This window comes from Trachurus japonicus, chromosome 21 (genome assembly GCF_045865225.1).
Source record: "Trachurus japonicus isolate A0001 chromosome 21, Traja_1.0".
Classification (NCBI taxonomy): Eukaryota; Metazoa; Chordata; class Actinopteri; order Carangiformes; family Carangidae; genus Trachurus; species Trachurus japonicus.
Window position 1 is genome coordinate 11,919,000 of NC_140927.1, and position 19,947 is coordinate 11,938,946.

At 40.2% G+C, this 19,947-nt stretch overlaps 5 protein-coding genes and 1 pseudogene across 6 annotated transcripts in view; 5 read left to right on the forward strand and 1 right to left on the reverse strand.

The window, feature by feature from the left end:
• The first annotated feature begins 3,330 nt into the window (after nt 1-3,330).
• LOC146964814 (olfactory receptor 6N1-like) lies at nt 3,331-4,266 on the forward strand. Its single transcript, XM_085764646.1, has one exon. It carries the CDS (start codon nt 3,331-3,333, stop codon nt 4,264-4,266), a length of 936 nt encoding a protein of 311 aa, XP_085620772.1.
• Nucleotides 4,267-5,736: 1,470 nt separating this feature from the next.
• On the forward strand, nt 5,737-6,672 carry LOC146964815 (olfactory receptor 11H4-like). Its single transcript, XM_085764645.1, has one exon. It carries the CDS (start codon nt 5,743-5,745, stop codon nt 6,670-6,672), a length of 930 nt encoding a protein of 309 aa, XP_085620771.1. The 5' UTR covers nt 5,737-5,742.
• A 1,609-nt stretch (nt 6,673-8,281) lies between these two features.
• Nucleotides 8,282-9,211, forward strand: LOC146964816 (olfactory receptor 2A7-like). Its single transcript, XM_085764671.1, has one exon. It carries the CDS (start codon nt 8,282-8,284, stop codon nt 9,209-9,211), a length of 930 nt encoding a protein of 309 aa, XP_085620797.1.
• Nucleotides 9,212-11,887: 2,676 nt separating this feature from the next.
• Nucleotides 11,888-14,790, reverse strand: LOC146964817 (uncharacterized; annotated as a pseudogene).
• A 366-nt stretch (nt 14,791-15,156) lies between these two features.
• On the forward strand, nt 15,157-16,086 carry LOC146964818 (olfactory receptor 2A7-like). Its single transcript, XM_085764658.1, has one exon. It carries the CDS (start codon nt 15,157-15,159, stop codon nt 16,084-16,086), a length of 930 nt encoding a protein of 309 aa, XP_085620784.1.
• Nucleotides 16,087-18,218: 2,132 nt separating this feature from the next.
• The window catches only part of adarb1b (adenosine deaminase RNA specific B1b), a 114,171-nt gene continuing 112,442 nt past the window's right edge, over nt 18,219-19,947 (forward strand). Inside the window, exon 1 of one of the 2 annotated variants that reach the window (XM_085764296.1) lies at nt 18,219-18,416. The gene's annotated coding sequence lies outside the window, so the exon portion shown is untranslated. The remainder of the gene's footprint in view (nt 18,417-19,947) is intronic. The other variant, XM_085764299.1, reaches the window with a different exon arrangement.

Here is a 19,947-nt window from a genome sequence, read left to right on the forward strand (position 1 = left end):
TAGTGTCGGAGTTGCATGTACCCCATGCACACCGTTTGACCATTTTAAACTTAAAATGTCAAGAAAAAACATATAAAAACGAATGAAAACTGACTAACTGCAATGCATTTCAATGGACGTGGGAGCAGAGAATGTCCGAGTGTATGGGCTAGCTATGCGCACTGTGATTGGCTCATCGTGTTTGGGGGCGTGGCAGAGCCATAGGTCAATTACTGCATTATATGGGACATGCTCTTAACTGCTCGAGGACCGAGCACCCCACCCAACACTGGCTACTCCTTAAAGCAGAAGTAAGCGATCCAGTCGTTTTGGCTAACTTTCTGTCAGCCGATGGAGTTAGCAGTCCCCGCCCTCGTCCCTACGTCACCACATTCACGCCACGCGCATCCCTTGGCTGCACACACAGAGAGGACCGCCCCTCATTCCAGAATTGGAGGACATTTACGGACTGAAACACCTCAGAATTTTACTATTTATTTGATCATTTTCTGCTATATATTTAAGAAATACAGGTAATTCATCATCAAATAATTATGTTTGGCCAGCTCAGGACTCAAAGTGACACTTTTTATTAGATATTTTATATATTGTGTGTGCTGCTTGGTGCAACCCTGTTACCAATAGGCCTACTCAGGAACCTGTAAAGATATTATATAAGTATTTATCTATAAATATTTGCCAAAATACATAATGAATATAATCATACACACTACCAAAATGACAATAGGATAAACCCTCATGAGCTGATACAGTCATTTAAGATAATTTTAAGATAAATTACACAGTAACAGGGTTGAAATTAGAGTAACAGGGTTGAACAAAGTAACAGGGTTGAATAGATTAATTACTTTTGATTGTAGATTATGACAATATGACATTGCAAGTAACAGGGTTGCAAATCAATGCTTATGTCAGCTGTTTAGCAGAAAAAAGATGCTAGCTATGGAATGTAATGTTACTGTAAGGTTGAGAACAAACTTAGTTATTTAAAGGAACAAAGAAAACTTTGAAAATATTTTGCCTTATTCTGGTAATATGAGTAACAGGGTTGCATTGGTTAGAGTGACGCACTCAATCAGGGCAGACGAAATATGAAAAATATGAAAAATAGAAGAGAGGACTTACCTTGTGTCTACCCATGCTATTATCTAACGGTTTGATAATACAAATTATTTTGTGTCATGTGTCTCACACTTCTTTTTCTTCTTCTTCTCTGCTAAAAAGGTTTTGGTAACAGGGTTGCGTGGATGTTGTGGGACACAACTTTAGTGCAAAATTACTTTTATTTAAAATATGTGATTAAACTAAGTGTTTTTACACTTACAAAAGACATAAATCAACAAAATCATACAAAAAAATTAAAATTTTAAACTTATTTTAACCGCTTTATTTGACATGCATGTTGGCCATCAAGAGGGTGGGACAAGAGAAAAAGGCCATTTTAGGGGGTGCTTAGAGTTATTTTGTATTTTATAATATTTTGGAACCAGTTTTTGTATAACTATATTTATATTTTGTCTCAGAGTAATTATAATTTTCACCACAAATGCATGTTTTGGAATTTCATGCATGATTTATTTGAAAATGAATGGGTGGGACATGAAATGTCCTCCAATTCTGGAATGACGTGTTTTGGACCAAACACTCTATAGCTGTGTCCCAATTCAGGGGCTGCATCCTTCGGAGGGTGCATTTGAAGGCCGATTACGTCACAGCGCTGCGCGAAGGCTGTCCCAATTCGTCTAAATTCGAAGGCTCCTCCAAATGCAGCCTCCAAATGCGTCCTCCTTTCCCCTGCATTCGGAGGATGCATCGCTACTATCCTTCGCGGCCTCCCGTATCCCAAGATGCTTTGCTGCACCGTTGTTGTTATTAGCAACCTAGCCGTTAGCTATCGAACGTAGCAGCTCTGTGCTGTAGCCACGGTAACCCGGCTCTGCGGCTGGCTCAGAGGCGTGGTCGCCCGCTGCTGAGCTGAGCTCTGCTCTGGCTGCACAGGTGAGGAGCGGAGGTGTGTGTGACAACTTTTAATAAGAAAGCTATGAAAACACATTACTTGTGCTCTTTATTCTCTATTCACTTAATAGCCTGAAGCCCCCCCCCCCCTGGCTGCTGTTCAATGGTTTGTTTATTAATAGGCTATTAATGATAACTGCCCTTGTATTGATTCTACTTCTTGAAAAAAAAAAAAAAAAGGAGGAGTGGAGGAGCGGTAGAGCCGTTGCAAGTTCCACTTTTAAATGTTTAACGTCCGGCCGTTGTTTACGTTAGGCCGTTGTTTACGTTCGGATCAGGAAGTGCTCTGAAGGCTAGACCGTCCCATTTACCGACCGTTGATGCGGCCCCCGGAGGAGCCTCCGAAGCCGTTGCCTCCGGAGACCGCGTAGGCTGGGTCCTCCGAAGGCTGCAGCCCCTGAATTGGGACACAGGCAACCCACTTGTGTTTTTCCGACCTGTTTTTCCTGTGAAAGTGCACTATAACGGCCACTCGTAACTTCCGACCCGTGAACTCGTACCAGATCGAACTGGTACGACTTCACAGGTCGGAAAAACACGAGTTACGAGTTTCCTTGAACGCACCATAACAGTCCTCGTCCCTAAGTCACCACATTCACGGCGTCCCTTGGCTGCACACACAGCCCTGCATGCCATTCTCTCTCCTCATTGGATAAAAACTGTAGGATACGATAAATGTTTTCTCCTCGGCTCAGAGCAGAGCAGAGTGACTGACAGACCCGTGTTTCGGTCCAAACACTCTATGTAAGTGATTGCTGTCGGAAGATATAACTATTTAAGACTTATATTAACACAAATATATCACTTACTTCTGCTTTAATTCATGGTAACATACACTAAAGATGCTGCTACAGCTAATTACAGTAGCTAAACTAACAATGTCAATACTATAGGAGATATGATAGAGTGAGGAAGGCAGCTATGACATCAGAAATGGTATGGTCTACTTAAGGGGTGTTTCAAATATATGATTCTTCAAGATATGAATATCGTGAAAATATAGCAATTTCATATAATATTTTAGTTCAAATACCACACCAAGAGGGGAGGGAGGGACAAACTCTTAATCAGAGTCATACCTCATAATTCAAACCCTTGTTGTCATGTTGTATTATTGTTATTGGGTCCACAGCTTTGACATCGGTGATTGGACAGATCAAATCCCAGAGCCCAAAGATGTTCCCGGAGAAAGGATTAACAGGCAGGAAAAGATCCTGAAAGTATCACACAGAGCAGCTCTTCCCTCCAGTGCTGCCCAGTTGTCATGGACGGCTTTATGAGGTGAAACAGGGAGAGTTTTCATTTCAAAAGCAGATGATGGCAAATGTTTCAGTCGTCACACTGTTTACTCTGTCGGGTTTAGATTTTACATTGGAACAAAGAATTGTCCTCTTCCACCTGACACTGCTGTGGTACTTGATGATTCTGTTGGGAAATACTGGCATTATAGTTGCCATCTGTGTGGATAGAAATCTTCATGAGCCGATGTATATCTTCCTGTGTAATCTGTGCATCAATGCATTGTATGGAACTGTTGGTTTTTACCCCAAATTCCTTCTGGATCTTCTAACATCTCATACCATTTCTTACAGCGGATGCATGCTGCAGGGTTATATCATACACTCGTCTGTTTGCAGTGATTTTTCTATTCTAGCTCTCATGGCTTATGATAGGTATGTGGCTATTTGTCAACCTCTACTCTACCATTCATTTATGACAAAACAGAAAATCTATATTTTTGTGATTTTCTCCTGGCTCTTGCCTCTTTTTTGTATGTTCATGAACACAGCAACATTACTGGGATTAAGGTTATGTGGCTCACACATACACAAAGTCTATTGTGTCAACTGGATGGTGTCTCTTCTTGCTTGCTCACTACCCAAAGCAAACGCTATAGTGGGATATTTTAACGTCTGCTTCTTTTTTGTCATCTTTTTGCTTATTCTCTGGTCATACGTGTATCTGATAAAAACAGCTGCATCATCCAAAGAAAAGCGAGGAAAGTTTATGCAGACATGCGTACCACATTTCATCTCTCTGATCACCTTTAGTGTATCTGTCCTTTTAGACCTGATGTATATGAGATTTGGGTCGCCTGGTTTATCACAAGATCTTAGTAATTTTATGGCCATTGAATTTCTTCTTATTCCCCCAGCTGTGAATCCATTTGTATATGGTTTCAAATTGACCAAAATCCGCAAGAAATTCTTGCATGTAGTTTATTATAACAAGAGAGAGGTGAATGAATAAACTTTCACATTTTGAAGAAGAATCTCAAATTAAGACTGGAAAGGAAATCAGCACATTATTTATGTCTGAAATGAAGACAGACGTGATGAAAAGATATTCATTTAAGTTACTGCTGGCTGAAGCCAAGGGCTTTACTGTTAATGTGGAACATTTTCATATAGTCTTTTAATTTTTAAAATGTATATTGAATCTACAATGATAAACACATGTCCTACACGTCCTGTTATTCTGTTCATTGATAATGGAATGATGCATTTTACATTAAGACCCAAACAGATTTGTTCTTAAGTAAAAGCATATAACCCCAAAATGATCATAAAGTTAAATGATGACATGCTTTAGTCTAATAGCATATAGCATATGTGATGTGTATTATTCATTTAGCATGAAGCATTAAGGTGATTTATTCACATCTTATATGTCCCTGTTCTTCTGTATGCCATAGTCAGTGTATGCTTGTTGCTTGCTGTCCGGGCTGTCTGTCTCAGTGAGGACATTGTGGCCTTGTGATCATTTCATTTGTCTCTGTTCTGTTCTGTTCATCAGATTTTCACATTAAACGTATGGCTCTTGTAAAGATCTGGAAGTTAGTTTTTTTTTACTAAGTGTGTGTGTGTTTATTGTAGGAATTTTCCACAACATAACAATTATGTTCCAACCCTATCTGTAATTTCTGGGAAGATTCACATGATTGTTATTCAATCATTCCAACTAACAAATTAACTCTATGAAGTGGATATAATTAAATAAAATATTTACACTCAGATTGAAACTTGATAACATTTGTTTTTCTTCATTTCCTTGACTTCGTAATATTTTATTTACTCTGATGCTGCTGTGGCTTATCAGTTTCTGTCAATAAGCTACTGTAGGAACATTAAAAACAGGCGCTCACTTTTATAAGATATTGATGAACATTTTCAGCCTTTCAGCTAATAATAATAATAAAAATTATTAATAATTTTATTTGTAAGTGCTTTTTAGAAATGCTCAGACATTTTACAGGTGTGAGTGAGCAAGTGTTTGTCTCTAGTCGACCCTGTGATGGACTGGTCACCTGTCCAGGGTGTGCCCCATCCTTGCTACTGTATATGTCAGCTTTTTTATACCCTTAACAATGTGTGTCTATTTTCATTAACAGATTAGATATTTTTTGTTTGAAAGTATATATAAGATTAATATGAAATGACTCAAAGGCCTCACAGTCTCTGTCTCAGACTGGATTTAAAACTCAAATTCTGCTGCAGGTTCATTTGGGTCTGACCCAAAAAACCACTGTTTTGGTGTAGACCTCAGTGCCTTCATGTTGTGTATTTTGCTCACAGAATGAAGCCCAATACTCGAAGTGTTCCCAGACTTCTGATTGGTTAGTTCGAATCCCTAGCTTGTGTGTTGTCATCTCGAGACAAGATATTAAAAAGAGCCAATCATGGCAGGACATTTCAAAATATAAAGTAAACTTTGACATTGTCCACAATGGACAATGTTTCTGTAATAACAATATTTTTTCTCACAGGTTTACCTGAAACAAAGAGCCACAGGTTTATTCTCTTCACTCTCACTTTACTGTGTTATTGTTTCATTCTGCTGGTCAACATTTGTCTCATTTTGACCATCATCTTGGATAAAAACCTCCATGAACCAATGTATATTCTGTTATGCACGTTCTGTATGAATGGACTTTATGGGACAACAGGTTTCTACCCCAAATTTCTCTGGGATCTGCTCTCTCCTGTTCATGTCATCTCTTACTCTGGGTGCCTTGTTCAGGCTCTGGTCATGTACTCGTTTGCCTGCAGTGATCTGTCTATTCTTGCAGTCATGGCTTATGACAGATATGTGGCTATATGTCACCCACTGGAGTACCACTCCATCATGTCCAAGCAAAGACTCTTTAAATTAGTCTGTTTCTCTTGGATCACACCTTTCTGCGTTATAGCCACAAATATTTTTCTAACATCTAGATTAAGGTTGTGCAGCCCATATATAGCCAGACTTATATGTGTGAATTGGATTATTGTTACACTTGCTTGTTTTCCAGATGAAACAATTGCTAACACTATAGTTGCATACATTACAATCATCATTTATGTATTTCATGGCTTATTTATAGTCTGGTCCTACATGTATCTCATTAAAACATGTGTTAATTCTATAGAAAAAAGGGCAAAGTTCATGCAAACATGTGTTCCACATTTATTCTCCCTACTCACTTTTCTTCTTACAATACTGTTTGATGTAATGAGTATGAGATTTGGCTCAAAAGATTTACCGCAAAACCTTCAAAACTTTATTGCCATAGAATTTCTTGTTATCCCTCCTATCATGAATCCTCTCATTTATGGTTTCAAATTGACCAAAATACGCAACAGGATTCTGAATGTCATTGTTTATAAAACCACATAACTTTTGTCTGTAATGAGGACATTTACAGGCATGTTTTCTATTGTAGTTCCTGATCATGCACCACTCCAACAGCTGTTGACTGTTACTTTGAGACTAAAGGATGGAGGTTTGATTCAGCAAATTCAATTGGCTTGCTATGAAGAATGTATTTGAAATGAAAGTTGTATTTTATTGGACTGAAATTTACATGATCATGTGCTCTCCTTAAGATTTATGTCAGTGTTGTTTCTACTGAGCACAAAGGAAAATGATAATTTAAAAGACAATCAATTTACATTGTATACAATTTGTGCTATCAAATTACATGTAATAATTATTTGAGACCACAGGAAAATGAGTAACAAAAATGTAACAAAGCAGAAATGACGATGAGACTGGTCTCTTCACTCTTTTTCTCAGTCAGTCCTCTGCCCTTTTTTTTCATCTTTATGGTACAGTATAGACACATGAATCCCAGGTCTGTGGCTCATTTGACATAGTCTGGATCAAACATTGACACACCTGTCATTCCCTGCTCACAGAGCTGTGGGCCACTGTACCATCATGAAGTGCTGCAGATGGTGCAGAGAGGATGGTGACATCTGTTGGCCAGTGCTTTTTACTGCTGCTGTGTGTAACTGGTAGAGACAGTAGAGATAAAGAAACTCTCTGCTGTCAACAGTTAAGACAATGTTGTTATAATTGCTACTATGAGCTTTAAATTAAAATAAAATAATAAATGTGTCAGCTTTATTTAAAGTATTTTAGGTCATCTGTGGGATAGCTTTCTGACTTTCCCAATGATTTTAAGGCTTCAACTCCTTCAGGGAGGAAGGCCATCATGGGACTCATCTGCATCTCTGATCTAAAACAGATTATCAGCCTTTAACATAGATCTGAAAGTTATATTCAAGTTAGGTTAAATTTTAACCTAATTTCCCATGACAAAATAGAAAAAATGTGCAACCACATTTACTACTTTAGAAAGTTTTTTTTAGACATTAAAAAATAATATTAAAAAACAAAATATCATTCACAATGTTTGATGAAAAACATCACAATGTTGAAAAAATTGAAATCCTTCAATTAATCTGACTGAAAATCTAAAGAATTAAAAATGTTAATCAAATTTCTTTTGCCTTATAAGTGCTGTTGAGTATTTGAGAGCTCCAGAGGTTGCTTACTGTAAACTGGTTAAGGTCATCCTGTATTGTAAAGGATTGTTCAGTTGAGGCAGTCTGATGAAGTTGTAGCAAAGTTATTAAGAATACAGTAGTTTAATTTAGTATTCACTTTCTATTTCAAAACCATATGACCCCAGGGCTCATACTATATTATTACTCAGCGTTGACTGTGAAACTATAAATACACAACATGATTAAACGTCCCTAATCATGTGGTCCAAGGGGTGAAAATGATATTGGGACATTACAACAAGCCCAGAAAATGTGGAAAATGTTATGTTATTTTATGTTTTGGTCATACAATAAACTGCAGTGCACCACAGAAAAAAACAAAAGGTTAACTCTTCCACAGAGTTGACCTTGTTTGTTCATGTGTGGCAAGGATATAAAGAGAGAGAGGACCAACGTCCTAAGGACCAGGGGATGTCCTCCACAGGAGAAAAACAATGGGCAATATTTCTGTAATAACAATGTTTTTTCTCACAGGTTTACCTGAAACAAAGAGCCACAGGTTTATTCTCTTCACTCTCACTTTACTGTGTTATTGTTTCATTCTGCTGGTCAACATTTGTCTCATTTTGACCATCATCTTGGATAAAAACCTCCATGAACCAATGTATATTCTGTTGTGCACGTTCTGTATGAATGCACTTTATGGGACAACAGGTTTCTACCCCAAATTTCTCTGGGATCTGCTCTCTCCTGTTCATGTCATCTCTTACTCTGGGTGCCTTGTTCAGACTCTGGTCATGTACTCGTTTGCCTGCAGTGATCTGTCTATTCTTGCAGTCATGGCTTATGACAGATATGTGGCTATATGTCACCCACTGGAGTACCACTCCATCATGTCCAAGCAAAGACTCTTTAAATTAGTCTGTTTCTCTTGGATCACACCTTTCTGCGTTATAGCCACAAATATTTATCTAACATCTAGATTAAAGTTGTGCAGCCAATATATTGAAAGACTCTTATGTGCAAATTGGATTATTGTTACACTTGCTTGTTTTCCAGCTGAAACAATTGCTAACAATATAGTTGCATACATTACAATCATCATTTATGTATTTCATGGCTTATTTATAGTCTGGTCCTACATGTATCTCATTAAAACATGTGTTAATTCTATAGAAAACAGGGCAAAGTTCATGCAAACATGTGTTCCACATTTATTCTCCCTACTCACTTTCATTTTCACAATACTGTTTGATGTAATGAGTATGAGATTTGGTTCAAAAGATTTACCGCAAAACCTTAAAAACTTCATTGCCATAGAATTTCTTGTTATTGCTCCTATCATGAATCCTCTCATTTATGGTTTCAAATTGACCAAAATACGCAACAGGATTCTGAATGTTATTACTTTTAAAACCACATAACTTTTGTCTTTATTGAGGAAATGTAAAGGCATGTTTTTTAGTGTAGGCCCTGCTCCATCAGCTGTTAGAAACTAACATATCCTCAGACTGAAGGTGTGGAAGATTCAGCAAATTTGTTTGGTGTGTTATGAACAATGTATTTAAAATGAAAGTTGCATTTTATTGGGCATGAGTGTTCTCTGTCCTTAAGATAGAGCATGTTCATTATTTCTCTCTGCACTCACAAGATGACAATATGATATCACTGTAAAATATGTAGGCTAACTAGTTGCACTTCCTTAGCATATTTACATGATTACCAAATATCTGATGATCTATCTGAACAGTGATGTTAAAGATTTGTATGCAGATCTCAGATAATTCAGTAAGACAAAGATTTTGTTCTGTTATATCATATTGATGTATGGAAAGGTATTTCAGGCTGCCATTTAAAATGTTACATTATTGCACACTGTAATATCACTGATATGTTTTCTACTGAGTATAAAGGGGAAAAAATAATTTTAAAGTCAATCAATTTACATTACATTTACATTTTGTGCTATCAAATTACATGTCATAATTCTTTGAGACCGCACTGGAAAATAATTAACAACAATGTACCAAAGCAGAAATGACAACAATACTGTTCTTTTTCTCAGTCAGTCCTCTGCCCTTTTGTTCCCCTTAATAGCACAGTATAGACACATGAATCCCAGATCTGTGGTTTATTTGACAAACACTGACACACCTGTCATTCCCTGCTCATGCACAGAGCTGTGGGCCACTGTACCATCATGAAGTGCTGCAGATGGTTTGAAGCAGCTGGTGCAGAGAGGATGGTGACATCTGCTGGTCAGTGCTTTTTACTGCTGCTGTATGTAACTGGTAGAGACAAGAGAAACCCTCTGCTGTCAACAATTTATAAAGGAAACTGCACACATTTGCATTGTTTGATTCATCGTTTTAGTTTTATTAGCGAGGTTTTGCAAAGTGGCTCGTCTATCAAAATACATTATTTAATCTGTACGTGTTATTCAACGCACTATTCACTATACACTGAATTGAGAACTTACTGAAAAACCGAGGCAAGCACTATTTGTGTTACTATAACTTGACATATAATGCGCTATGATGCATTATTTGTTGAATAAAATAAACTCCCCTTTTCAAAATCAAGATCGCTGTAATTATTTGCTGGCCTCAATTGGATCGACATGATTTGTTTCCTCTTTCCCATTCAAAGTTACAGGGTTCTGACCATCAAGTCATTTATTCTGTGTGTTACTCAGACCATTTTAAGTAGCTAACCTTGGTGAATATGAGCATGTTTCCTCTTTCACAGCCAAAGTTACAGCGGGAAGCTAAATATTTCAGACTGTCTTTTCTACCTGCCATGAAACGTATCGGTTACACCCCGCCTTTCTGAAAATAGACTTCCATTCTTCGTAATAGCGGGGTTTCCTATTTTTTCTAAAGACCCCACGCTATTCCAAAAAGGCTATTGGGGAAAACCCTCCATTCCGAACCCCCCACTCCGAACGGACAGACGGCTGCAATCAGAAAGTAAACAGAGGCTGCACATTGATCCTTTTTTCCTTTTTGGCGTCAAACGGATCATGTGCATAATTAACTGCAAAACAAGCAAATAGCCTACTTCATATTAATAAAACGCGAGCCTGTCTAGCCTCTACCTGGCCTTTTACCTAAACTTAACCAACTCCTTTCTTCATTGCCTAAACCCAACCAAAGCATCTCCCCCAGTCTGCCTGTGTGGGCTCAAGCCAGGTTCAGCTGCGCTCGAGAGGAGCAGGGGGGGAGAAAAAAAAAGTGTGTTTTTTTTACTCTGTGGAGATCTCCCACAACGGGGTGGGGTCAGTCCCTGAGCAGCGCACATTTCACAGACAAGCCACAACACAGAGTGTAAACAACGTCATGCGGTTCAGCACCACGGACAGCTGCAGGGGGTGGGGGGTCGGAACAGCGGCGTTTCGGAATGGAGGTGTTTCGGAATGGAGAGCCGTCCCCCACTAAAACGATAAATCAAACAATGCAAATGTGCGTGGTTTCCTTTATTTAGATGAAATCAAACGCAGTATCATAGTTCCACCTTCGCTGGATGCACGCGCACTCCCGCGGCCAGGGAGAACGCTTCCTATCGGGGATAAGCACTATGGCACGACACTGGGATTATCAATATCAATTATGCCTCGTTCTTCATTTTTGCCAATATATACTTATGATATGTGAAAGGTAACATTTGATTATTTCACACAAATGTATCAATTTCACATAATTTTCTTTGATTTCATCCTTCTGGGGTTGCAGTTTCCTGTTTCTCCAAATTTTGTGCGTATGGCAGGGTCAGAGCTGCCATGGAGGTGCGCACATTCTCCCGCCAAGTTCATTTTCTATAAATCCCAAATGTTGCTTACAAGAGGCGCACGCCTTCTTTTGTGCGTACGCAGTGTTTATAAACGAGGGCCCAGATGTCCCGCTTTGCACGTGATTTCGCGCATTTCTGTCTCTTTTCAAGCATCTCGCAAACTGAGACCATGTCCCACATAATTGGTTGTTCCGCACAACATCCCCCCGAGCAATGTGAAGAAGCTGGTGATATGCTAAGATATAGAAGCTTAATGGAGTTTTTTTTGTTGTTGTAGTGAAACATCCTCTGATGCAAGCTAGGGCACATCATCAGTGATGTATCCTGAGCTCATTGGGTGTTTCGGGTCTCACGAACATCAGACATCCTCCCTGTGCCCTAGCAGCGCTTGACCACGGATCCGCGCTCTTTATCCAAAGCCACCTAGAGGCTTTCTCTGCTGCCTCTACGCTGTTGTAGATGGCTCTCCTCCTCCTCTCGCCTGTAATGCCGAGTGCAGTGTATGCTCTGCAGAGAGACTGTCCTGCAAAGCCCCTGCACCCAACCTCCACAGGCATGCACCTTGCCTTCCAGCCTTGGTAGTGGCAGTCTCTCACCAGGCTGTCGTATTTCGCCCTCTTGGCTCAAAAGCTTCTTCCATGCGCTCTTCCCATGGCACAGTGAGCTCCAGCATGACAATGCTCTTTGTTGCCTCTGACACCAGGAAGATGTCAGGCCTGAGGGTGGTCTTAGCAACATGCTGGGGGAACTTGAGCTGGCTGTCCAGGTCCACTGATAGCTGCCAGTCCTGTACAGTGTTGAGGAGCCCTGTTGTTGCCCTCAGTGTTGTTTTCGGTTTCTCCCCAGCTCTGATGAAGTTGATGTTGTGCTTCATGGGTCTTGCCTTCCTGTAGGTGGTGATGGTGCTGCAGATGCTCTCTGCAATGGTCTTGAGCACCTGGTCATGTCGCCATCGGTATCGGCCTTCCCCCAGAGCTTTTGGGCAGCAGCTCAGTATGTGCTTAAGAGTCCCCTTCTTTTGGCAGAGCGGGCATGCTGGTGTGTTGGCCAAGCCCCAGCAGTGCAGGTTGGATGGGCTGGGAAGGACATCGTAGACAGCCTGGAACAGGAATTCGATGCGGTGAGGCTCTGTCCGCCAGAGGTCTGTCCACGTGATTTTTCTCTCCACAGCTTGCTCCCATCTGGTCCAGGCACTTTGCTGTCTCATTCCCACTGCTCTGCTGGACCGCTCCTCCTCAACTGCTGCTCTCACCTCATTCTGGACCAGTTGTATCCGCTCCTTCCCTCAGGCTTTGTCAAAACGAGGGGGTGCGGTGGTTCCCAGTCCAGCCCTTCCTCTGGCCACTGTCCCCACCAGGACTCCATGGCATAGCCATGACTCTGCCTGCTCCACTGCAGCCTCTGCTCTCCACTTCCTGCCTGTTTTGACTGCTACCCCTGCCCCGGAGACTTTGGGGTCTGATGATTCACGGAGTTGAAGCACCTCCCTTGCTCGCAAGACTTTGAACTCCTCCTCAATGGACTTCAAGGGGAGTGTCAGCTTGCAGGTGTTCCCAAAGAGGGCGATGCCGCTCAAACTCCTTGGCAGTCCTAACCATCTCCTCAGGTAGCGGCTAACTCTCCTTTCCAGATCTGCGATGGTAGTGATCGGAAACTCATAGAGGAGCAGTGGCCACAGTCTGGAGTTTGTGGAGTTTAAGGTTTTGTTCAGTTGCTAATAAGTTGCTCGATACGATTACAGACCCTTTCTCCGCGATAGCAACAGGTGGGGACAGGGGAGTTGTCTGGGGAGGGGGGGGGGTCCCACTTTTGGCTTATTGGGACCTGGTCACCCTATAGTACTATGCCCAACACACAGAGGCAGTGTTGCGGCGCATCAAAAGCTGCCCATTTTGTCAGACAATTCAACCCCCACCCTAACCCCTTATCTGAAACAATGGAAGTTTCCCCCAGTCTGGAAGGAAACGCTTTGTATGTATTGTCCTTTTGATCATTAGTCTCTCCTGTCACTACGCATTATTTCCTAAACATTTCCTTTCGGCATAGGCTCAAAAGAGCACATGAAATGTTGAATCTGAGATTACATAACTGATGTCAGTGTCTTCATGTTTGATATCATTCTAATTATCTTAGTGTGAGAGGTACAAAGGTCTTGGTGGTTAAAACACTAATAGTTTACAAACGTACATTTCTCAATCTTGACAGAAATGATCCCTGGTCTCGAGGGGTTCTTCTACAACTTATGTCATGTGAAAATCGCCCTGATGATCAAAACTCCCAAACGTCAAGTGTGTAGCAATATCTCTCAGGGATAGTATTTTATTCACTTTACAACAAATTGATAAGTTAACAAATAATTTGTAGTACTGCCTTGCTGAAACCTTTATTCCAGTAAGTCTATTATCAGGTACCACGTCCATACATTTTGCTGGATACCATTCAGCCTGTGCGTTTAACACCAGGGTTGTGATTCCGTGTTAAGGAGGTCACTGATTAAGTCTGTATCTGCCATCCCTGAACTAAGAGGGGGACCGGTTACAAGTTCTGAGGAGTTATATGGTAAGTTTCAGTGGTGCTATACAGTACATGATCTAGTAATGGATTGTATGTAACAGACATCTAAAGGACAGGTAAAAGTTACGCACCACGGATGATCAATCAATCAAGTTATAACTGCTGTATGAATTTGTGAGTTATGGCCAAAACCTTACTTTGTGAGGCCACAGTGACCTTTGAGCTTTGACCACCAGATTAATCAGTTAATCAAGGAGTACATGTGAATAATTGGGCCACATCTAAAGAAAATGTCCTCAAAGTATAACTGAGACATCTTGTTCACAAGAATGGGGCAGATGTGTGGACAGACGGCCAAACAACCCAAAAACATATTCTGCCTCTGGCTGAAGCCTTCACTGGCATAGAGACAGAAAAAATACATTTATGGAAAAAATCCATGAACAACTCTAAAGATCTGGTACATCAAAAGAAGAGTAATGTAACAAGAAACAGTGCTAAATACTGTAAATGTAATGTTTACAACAAAATTAAGGAACCTTAATTATAAATGCCTAGTTCAAATTCATGGTATCTTTAATAAAAAAGAATGATTTTCAGCCCTCTTTTGACAAAATCATGGGCAGTAAACCTCGAAATTACTCAAAATTAAAAATGCACTACAGACCATTCAAAAACAACTCTGTGGAACTGACCCCATGGTCATGAGCCATACATGGCTCATAATAATACTGAGCTGTGACTTTGAGACTGTAAATACACAACATGATTAATTATCCTGAATCATGTTGTTCAAGTGATGAAAATTATGGGACATTACAACAAGTCCAGAAAATGTTCAGTTTAGTGGAAAATATCACACTCCAAGTGCCCTCATTTATGATGTGATACGATGTTTATTTTATGTGTTGGTCATACAATAAACTGCAGTGCACCGAAGAAAAAAACAAAAGGTTAACTCTTCCACAGAGTTGATTGGCTTGTTTGTTCATGTGCGGCAAGGATATAAAGAGAGAGAGGACCAACGTCTTAAGGACCAGGGGATGTCCTCCACAGGAGAAAAACAATGGGCAATATTTCTGTAATAACAATGTTTTTTCTCACAGGTTTACCTGAAACAAAGAGCCACAGGTTTATTCTCTTCACTCTCACTTTACTGTGTTATTGTTTCATTCTGCTGGTCAACATTTGTCTCATTTTGACCATCATCTTGGATAAAAACCTCCATGAACCAATGTATATTCTGTTATGCACGTTCTGTATGAATGGACTTTATGGGACAACAGGTTTCTACCCCAAATTTCTCTGGGATCTGCTCTCTCCTGTTCATGTCATCTCTTACTCTGGGTGCCTTGTTCAGGCTCTGGTCATGTACTCGTTTGCCTGCAGTGATCTGTCTATTCTTGCAGTGATGGCTTATGACAGATATGTGGCTATATGTCACCCACTGGAGTACCACTCCATCATGTCCAAGCAAAGACTCTTTAAATTAGTCTGTTTCTCTTGGATCACACCTTTTTGCATTATGGCTGTGAATATTTTTCTAACATCTAGATTAAAGTTGTGCAGCCAATATATTGAAAGACTCTTATGTGCAAATTGGATTATTGTTACACTTGCTTGTTTTCCAGATGAAACAATTGCTAACAATATAGTTGCATACATTACAATCATCATTTATGTATTTCATGGCTTATTTATAGTCTGGTCCTACATGTATCTCATTAAAACATGTGTTAATTCTATAGAAAACAGGGCAAAGTTCATGCAAACATGTGTTCCACATTTATTCTCCCTACTCACTTTTCTTCTTACAATACTGTTTGATGTAATGAGTATGAGATTTGGCTCAAAAGACTTACCGCAAAACCTTCAAAACTTCATTGCCATAGAATTTCTTGTTATCCCTCCTATCATGAATCCTCTCATTTATGGTTTCAAATTGACCAAAATACGCAACAGGATTCTGAATGTCATTGTTTATAAAACCACATAACTTTTGTCTGTAATGAGGACATTTAAAGGCATGTTTTCTATGTAATTCCTGATCATGCACTGCTTCAGCTTTTGGCTGTAGAAACATGTCCGGCTCAGACTCTGTTCGTCTGATATGTCCAGACACAAATCTAACAGAAAACATTGTATTGCAGTTAAATGTGCATTTCTTGTCATTTTAATTTTTGTCCATAACATTCAAAGCATTGGCCCAAATTCCCCGAACTGTTTAATTATGTAGCCTACATGTGCATATCCCTGCTTAACCAAAGTTTTTACACTTATACGGTACACAATATTTTTGAACTTTGAACTCGATGCATTTTGGAAGATCACTTAGCTTAATTAAATGAATGAAAATATATAAAGCTTGTCCCCCCACCTTAAGCTGGTCAGTGGTTGCAGTGCCAGTATATTATCCACACATATACTGAACAGCATTGTTCCCTGTTAAAATTGACAGCTGATATTTGCCTTATTTTATTTTCAATAAATCAAACTCATACACAAATGTAAACATGTGATATTCATATGCTGAATTTATGTATGTCTGAATAGAATTCAAATAGGCCTACAAAACATAAAAATTGCCTTCTTGTAAAACCTATAACAAATTAAAAATGTTGATATATAAGCATATCATATAAGTCTATCAATGCAACTATGCATGTGTATGGATGTATGATTACATTGTAATATGTAAATATATCCAACCATCTCATAGCATGTAAATACATGTTGATCACAGCAGGGTTGAAAGTAGGAGCACAACCACGTTTTACAAACCTATTAATGTGTATTTCTATATTTTCTAAAAGAAACTCGGCACAAACATGGTTTGGTTTAGTGAGAACCGATTCCAGTGGCATATCCCTATGGGTGGTCAATTGGAGTGACACTTGCCACACTTTGCCAAACAAATGAAAGGCCCCAAGGGAAAGCAACCCTGTTGATCTCCAAGATGGAAGTGTTGTTAGATATGAATGCCAAAACTATTACCATTCACCAACAGTCACCAACTAAAGACAAAATGGTTTTGTAGTTTACCCTGTATATGACAGCTTAATTAAAAGCAATATTTTCCAATGTTGCAATAATTAACTATTTTGGTCACTTAGGGTCAGAAGAATCAACTAGCAAACACAGCACTGACAATGACTTTATATTTTTGGAAGAACAGATGACATCACGTTCCTCTCAGGACATTATAATATAAAAATAAATAAATTGCAATGTACCAGGATACAATACCCAGAATATCAAGAAATGTTTCAAATTGCAATAATAGCATCATTAAGAATTTTGTCAGCATCTCTGGTGATTCACGGCCGCATAAAGCACGTTTCATGCCCAGATGTAGAAAAACCTCTCCTGACGCCCTAAATAGGAAATAGATCGTATGTATTGTAATCTGCTATTTCTTTTCACAATCTCACCATTTTCAAGACAACGGACTTCTAGAGATCTGATCATCCTCAAACGCTGTCATTAGCTAATCTGAACTCTTTTATGATGTTATCAAAAGATTTTCATAGTTGGTTTGCATCGAAGGCATTAGTGAAATTCATTCCTTTACCGTGAAATTTCAACTCACTCTCACTCCAACACACACCCCAAAAGGATTCCTGGCAAAATACCACCAACAAGTCTGGTCGGTTCCAGACTTCTCATGATGATGCTTCATTGTGTGAACGGGGAGTGTTCATTTTGAAGCATGCAGGGCAGACAATTTCCAACAGGAAGTAGATAGGCTATTATATTAGGCTATAAATTGTCAAATATGAACCAAACCTGACCTGTTTGATGATAATCTCACTCCGAAGACATCATATACCGTAGGCTACTCATTATAGTTGCAGTGCAACCTACTAAAAATCTAAGTTTACCTTTTGTTTTATCATGAGTGTGTCGTTGGCTTTCCGTTTTTATTTTGAAAATCCTAAGCGGAGGTTGACATCATCACTGACGTAGAGCGTAGACTTGACAACGGTCGTTGAACAGGACGCGCGAGGCCGTGGACGGCGGGAGACCAAAGGAGACCAGTCCTGACTTGACCGACTGTGCGGACTCACTCCGCACCACACGGCGGCGGTGCAGCACCGCTCCGTTTCACCGACCTGGACGAGCCACAGCGAAGAAGACGGGCCGACAGCAGACTGCTGTGAACACTGCAGTACATGCGACCGAACAACCGCTTCGAGCCTGTGTTCATTTTCTCCAACAGCGGCGACGACGCGGAGGAAAACAGACGTCTGGTGTTTTCAAGTGAAGCGGCGGAGAAAGACCTTTACCTCGTCCGGACACCCCCGACTCTCCGGTGCCGCACCGACGGTGAGTCGCCTCTCTGCGTGTTATTTTTGGGACTGCGGAGGATGAAATAAACGGGGTTTGCTAATATGATTTGGGTTCCGGTTGTGTTTATGTAATATCAGGTTGGTAATCCTCTAGAAAAGGCAGACGTGGGGGGTTCACCGGTCAAAACATCTTCCATCATACCGCGGGGTCGAACCAGATATTTAGTCATGAGCGCGGCGACATTACCGTGTGTGTGTGCGGGGTTTATGGCTGTCATCTTCCCCCAGCTTCCCTCTGCCAGTGCAGCCTGTCGAGGTGTACCCGGGGACCGCATCATGTACACTTCACACAGATACAGTAATATTAACGCCATGCTAGCTGCTGCAGCACGCTCCAGTGTTTTATGCAGGTACACCTCGCGCTGTTCGGATCTGCTGTCGACCGTGGACACACACACACACACACACACACACACACACACACACACACACACACACACACACACACACACACACGGTTTCACTGTGGGACACGGAGGAGAGGGAGGCTGAGAGGAAAACAAACGGATCATTCACAAGTCGGTCGGAGTGTGAAGCCTCTTGTTCCTGAATTCTAAGGGAAGCAGAAGTGAAATCCAGACTGAATCGTGATATTGCTGTAATTGTGCACAGAGACATTAAATATTAAGTCATTCCACCTTAAAACCCGGCTGCACTGGCTGCACTGCGTGTCTGTCTCATGTGAGGCAAGTGGCCAGAGAGTTACTTTTCAGTGCAGTTCACACATATCTCTCAGGTAAAAGTCCATCACTCCCCTCCAAGGCACATTGAGCCACCGGACAGTTTGTGTCAAGGTGAGGATATCAGGATTATTTATTTAGCATGCATTTCTAGGTTTTATGAGGTTATAATGGCAGTACAAACATAATTTAAGCCACTGCCAAAGTTTTGTGCCACGATAAAGAACCTTTCAATAGAAAAAGAAGAAAAAATAGAAATCAGTAGTTCAGCGTTTTATGTTCTACTTCCAGATCTCTCTGGAGGCTTTTTTTTCTTCTGATGCAGCATTTGAGTAAAATACCTCACAACCACCATCTGTCAGCAAAGCTATCCAGGGGGCAGAAGAAGGCATTAATCCATGGGTCATTCAGCTACTGTTAGACTGAACAACATCTATTCTCCATCTGCACACACAATGTGATGCAGCGACCAGACAGCTGGAGTTTGGTTACAGCTCTGAGCTATTAGATTGATATCAATGTTAGACTGGACACCTTTAATTCTGATGCTTATAACATATTTGATATTAGTGTTTTTTAACAGATGCATTAAACCTTTTTGAAAAATGCTTTACATTTTTTCCAGCACATTTTTGGCTTTAATGTGCTTAAATGTTTTGTTATGCATTGGCTTAGTTACACCAACACTGGTAAATATTTAAAATCTATAACCAGGTATCAGATGGTTTGAACAAAATCTGTAACATTCAAAAAAGTGTACATTTCTATGCATCAAAAAACTGTAAATTGATCGTTCCAATAAAATTAAAGGCACAAAGAGGCACAAAA

Excerpts from the sequence above, each read along its gene's own strand:
- LOC146964814 (XM_085764646.1), top strand. The coding sequence starts at position 3,331 with ATGATGGCAAATGTTTCAGTCGTCACACTGTTTACTCTGTCGGGTTTA.
- LOC146964815 (XM_085764645.1), top strand. The coding sequence starts at position 5,743 with ATGGACAATGTTTCTGTAATAACAATATTTTTTCTCACAGGTTTACCT.
- LOC146964816 (XM_085764671.1), top strand. The coding sequence starts at position 8,282 with ATGGGCAATATTTCTGTAATAACAATGTTTTTTCTCACAGGTTTACCT.
- LOC146964818 (XM_085764658.1), top strand. The coding sequence starts at position 15,157 with ATGGGCAATATTTCTGTAATAACAATGTTTTTTCTCACAGGTTTACCT.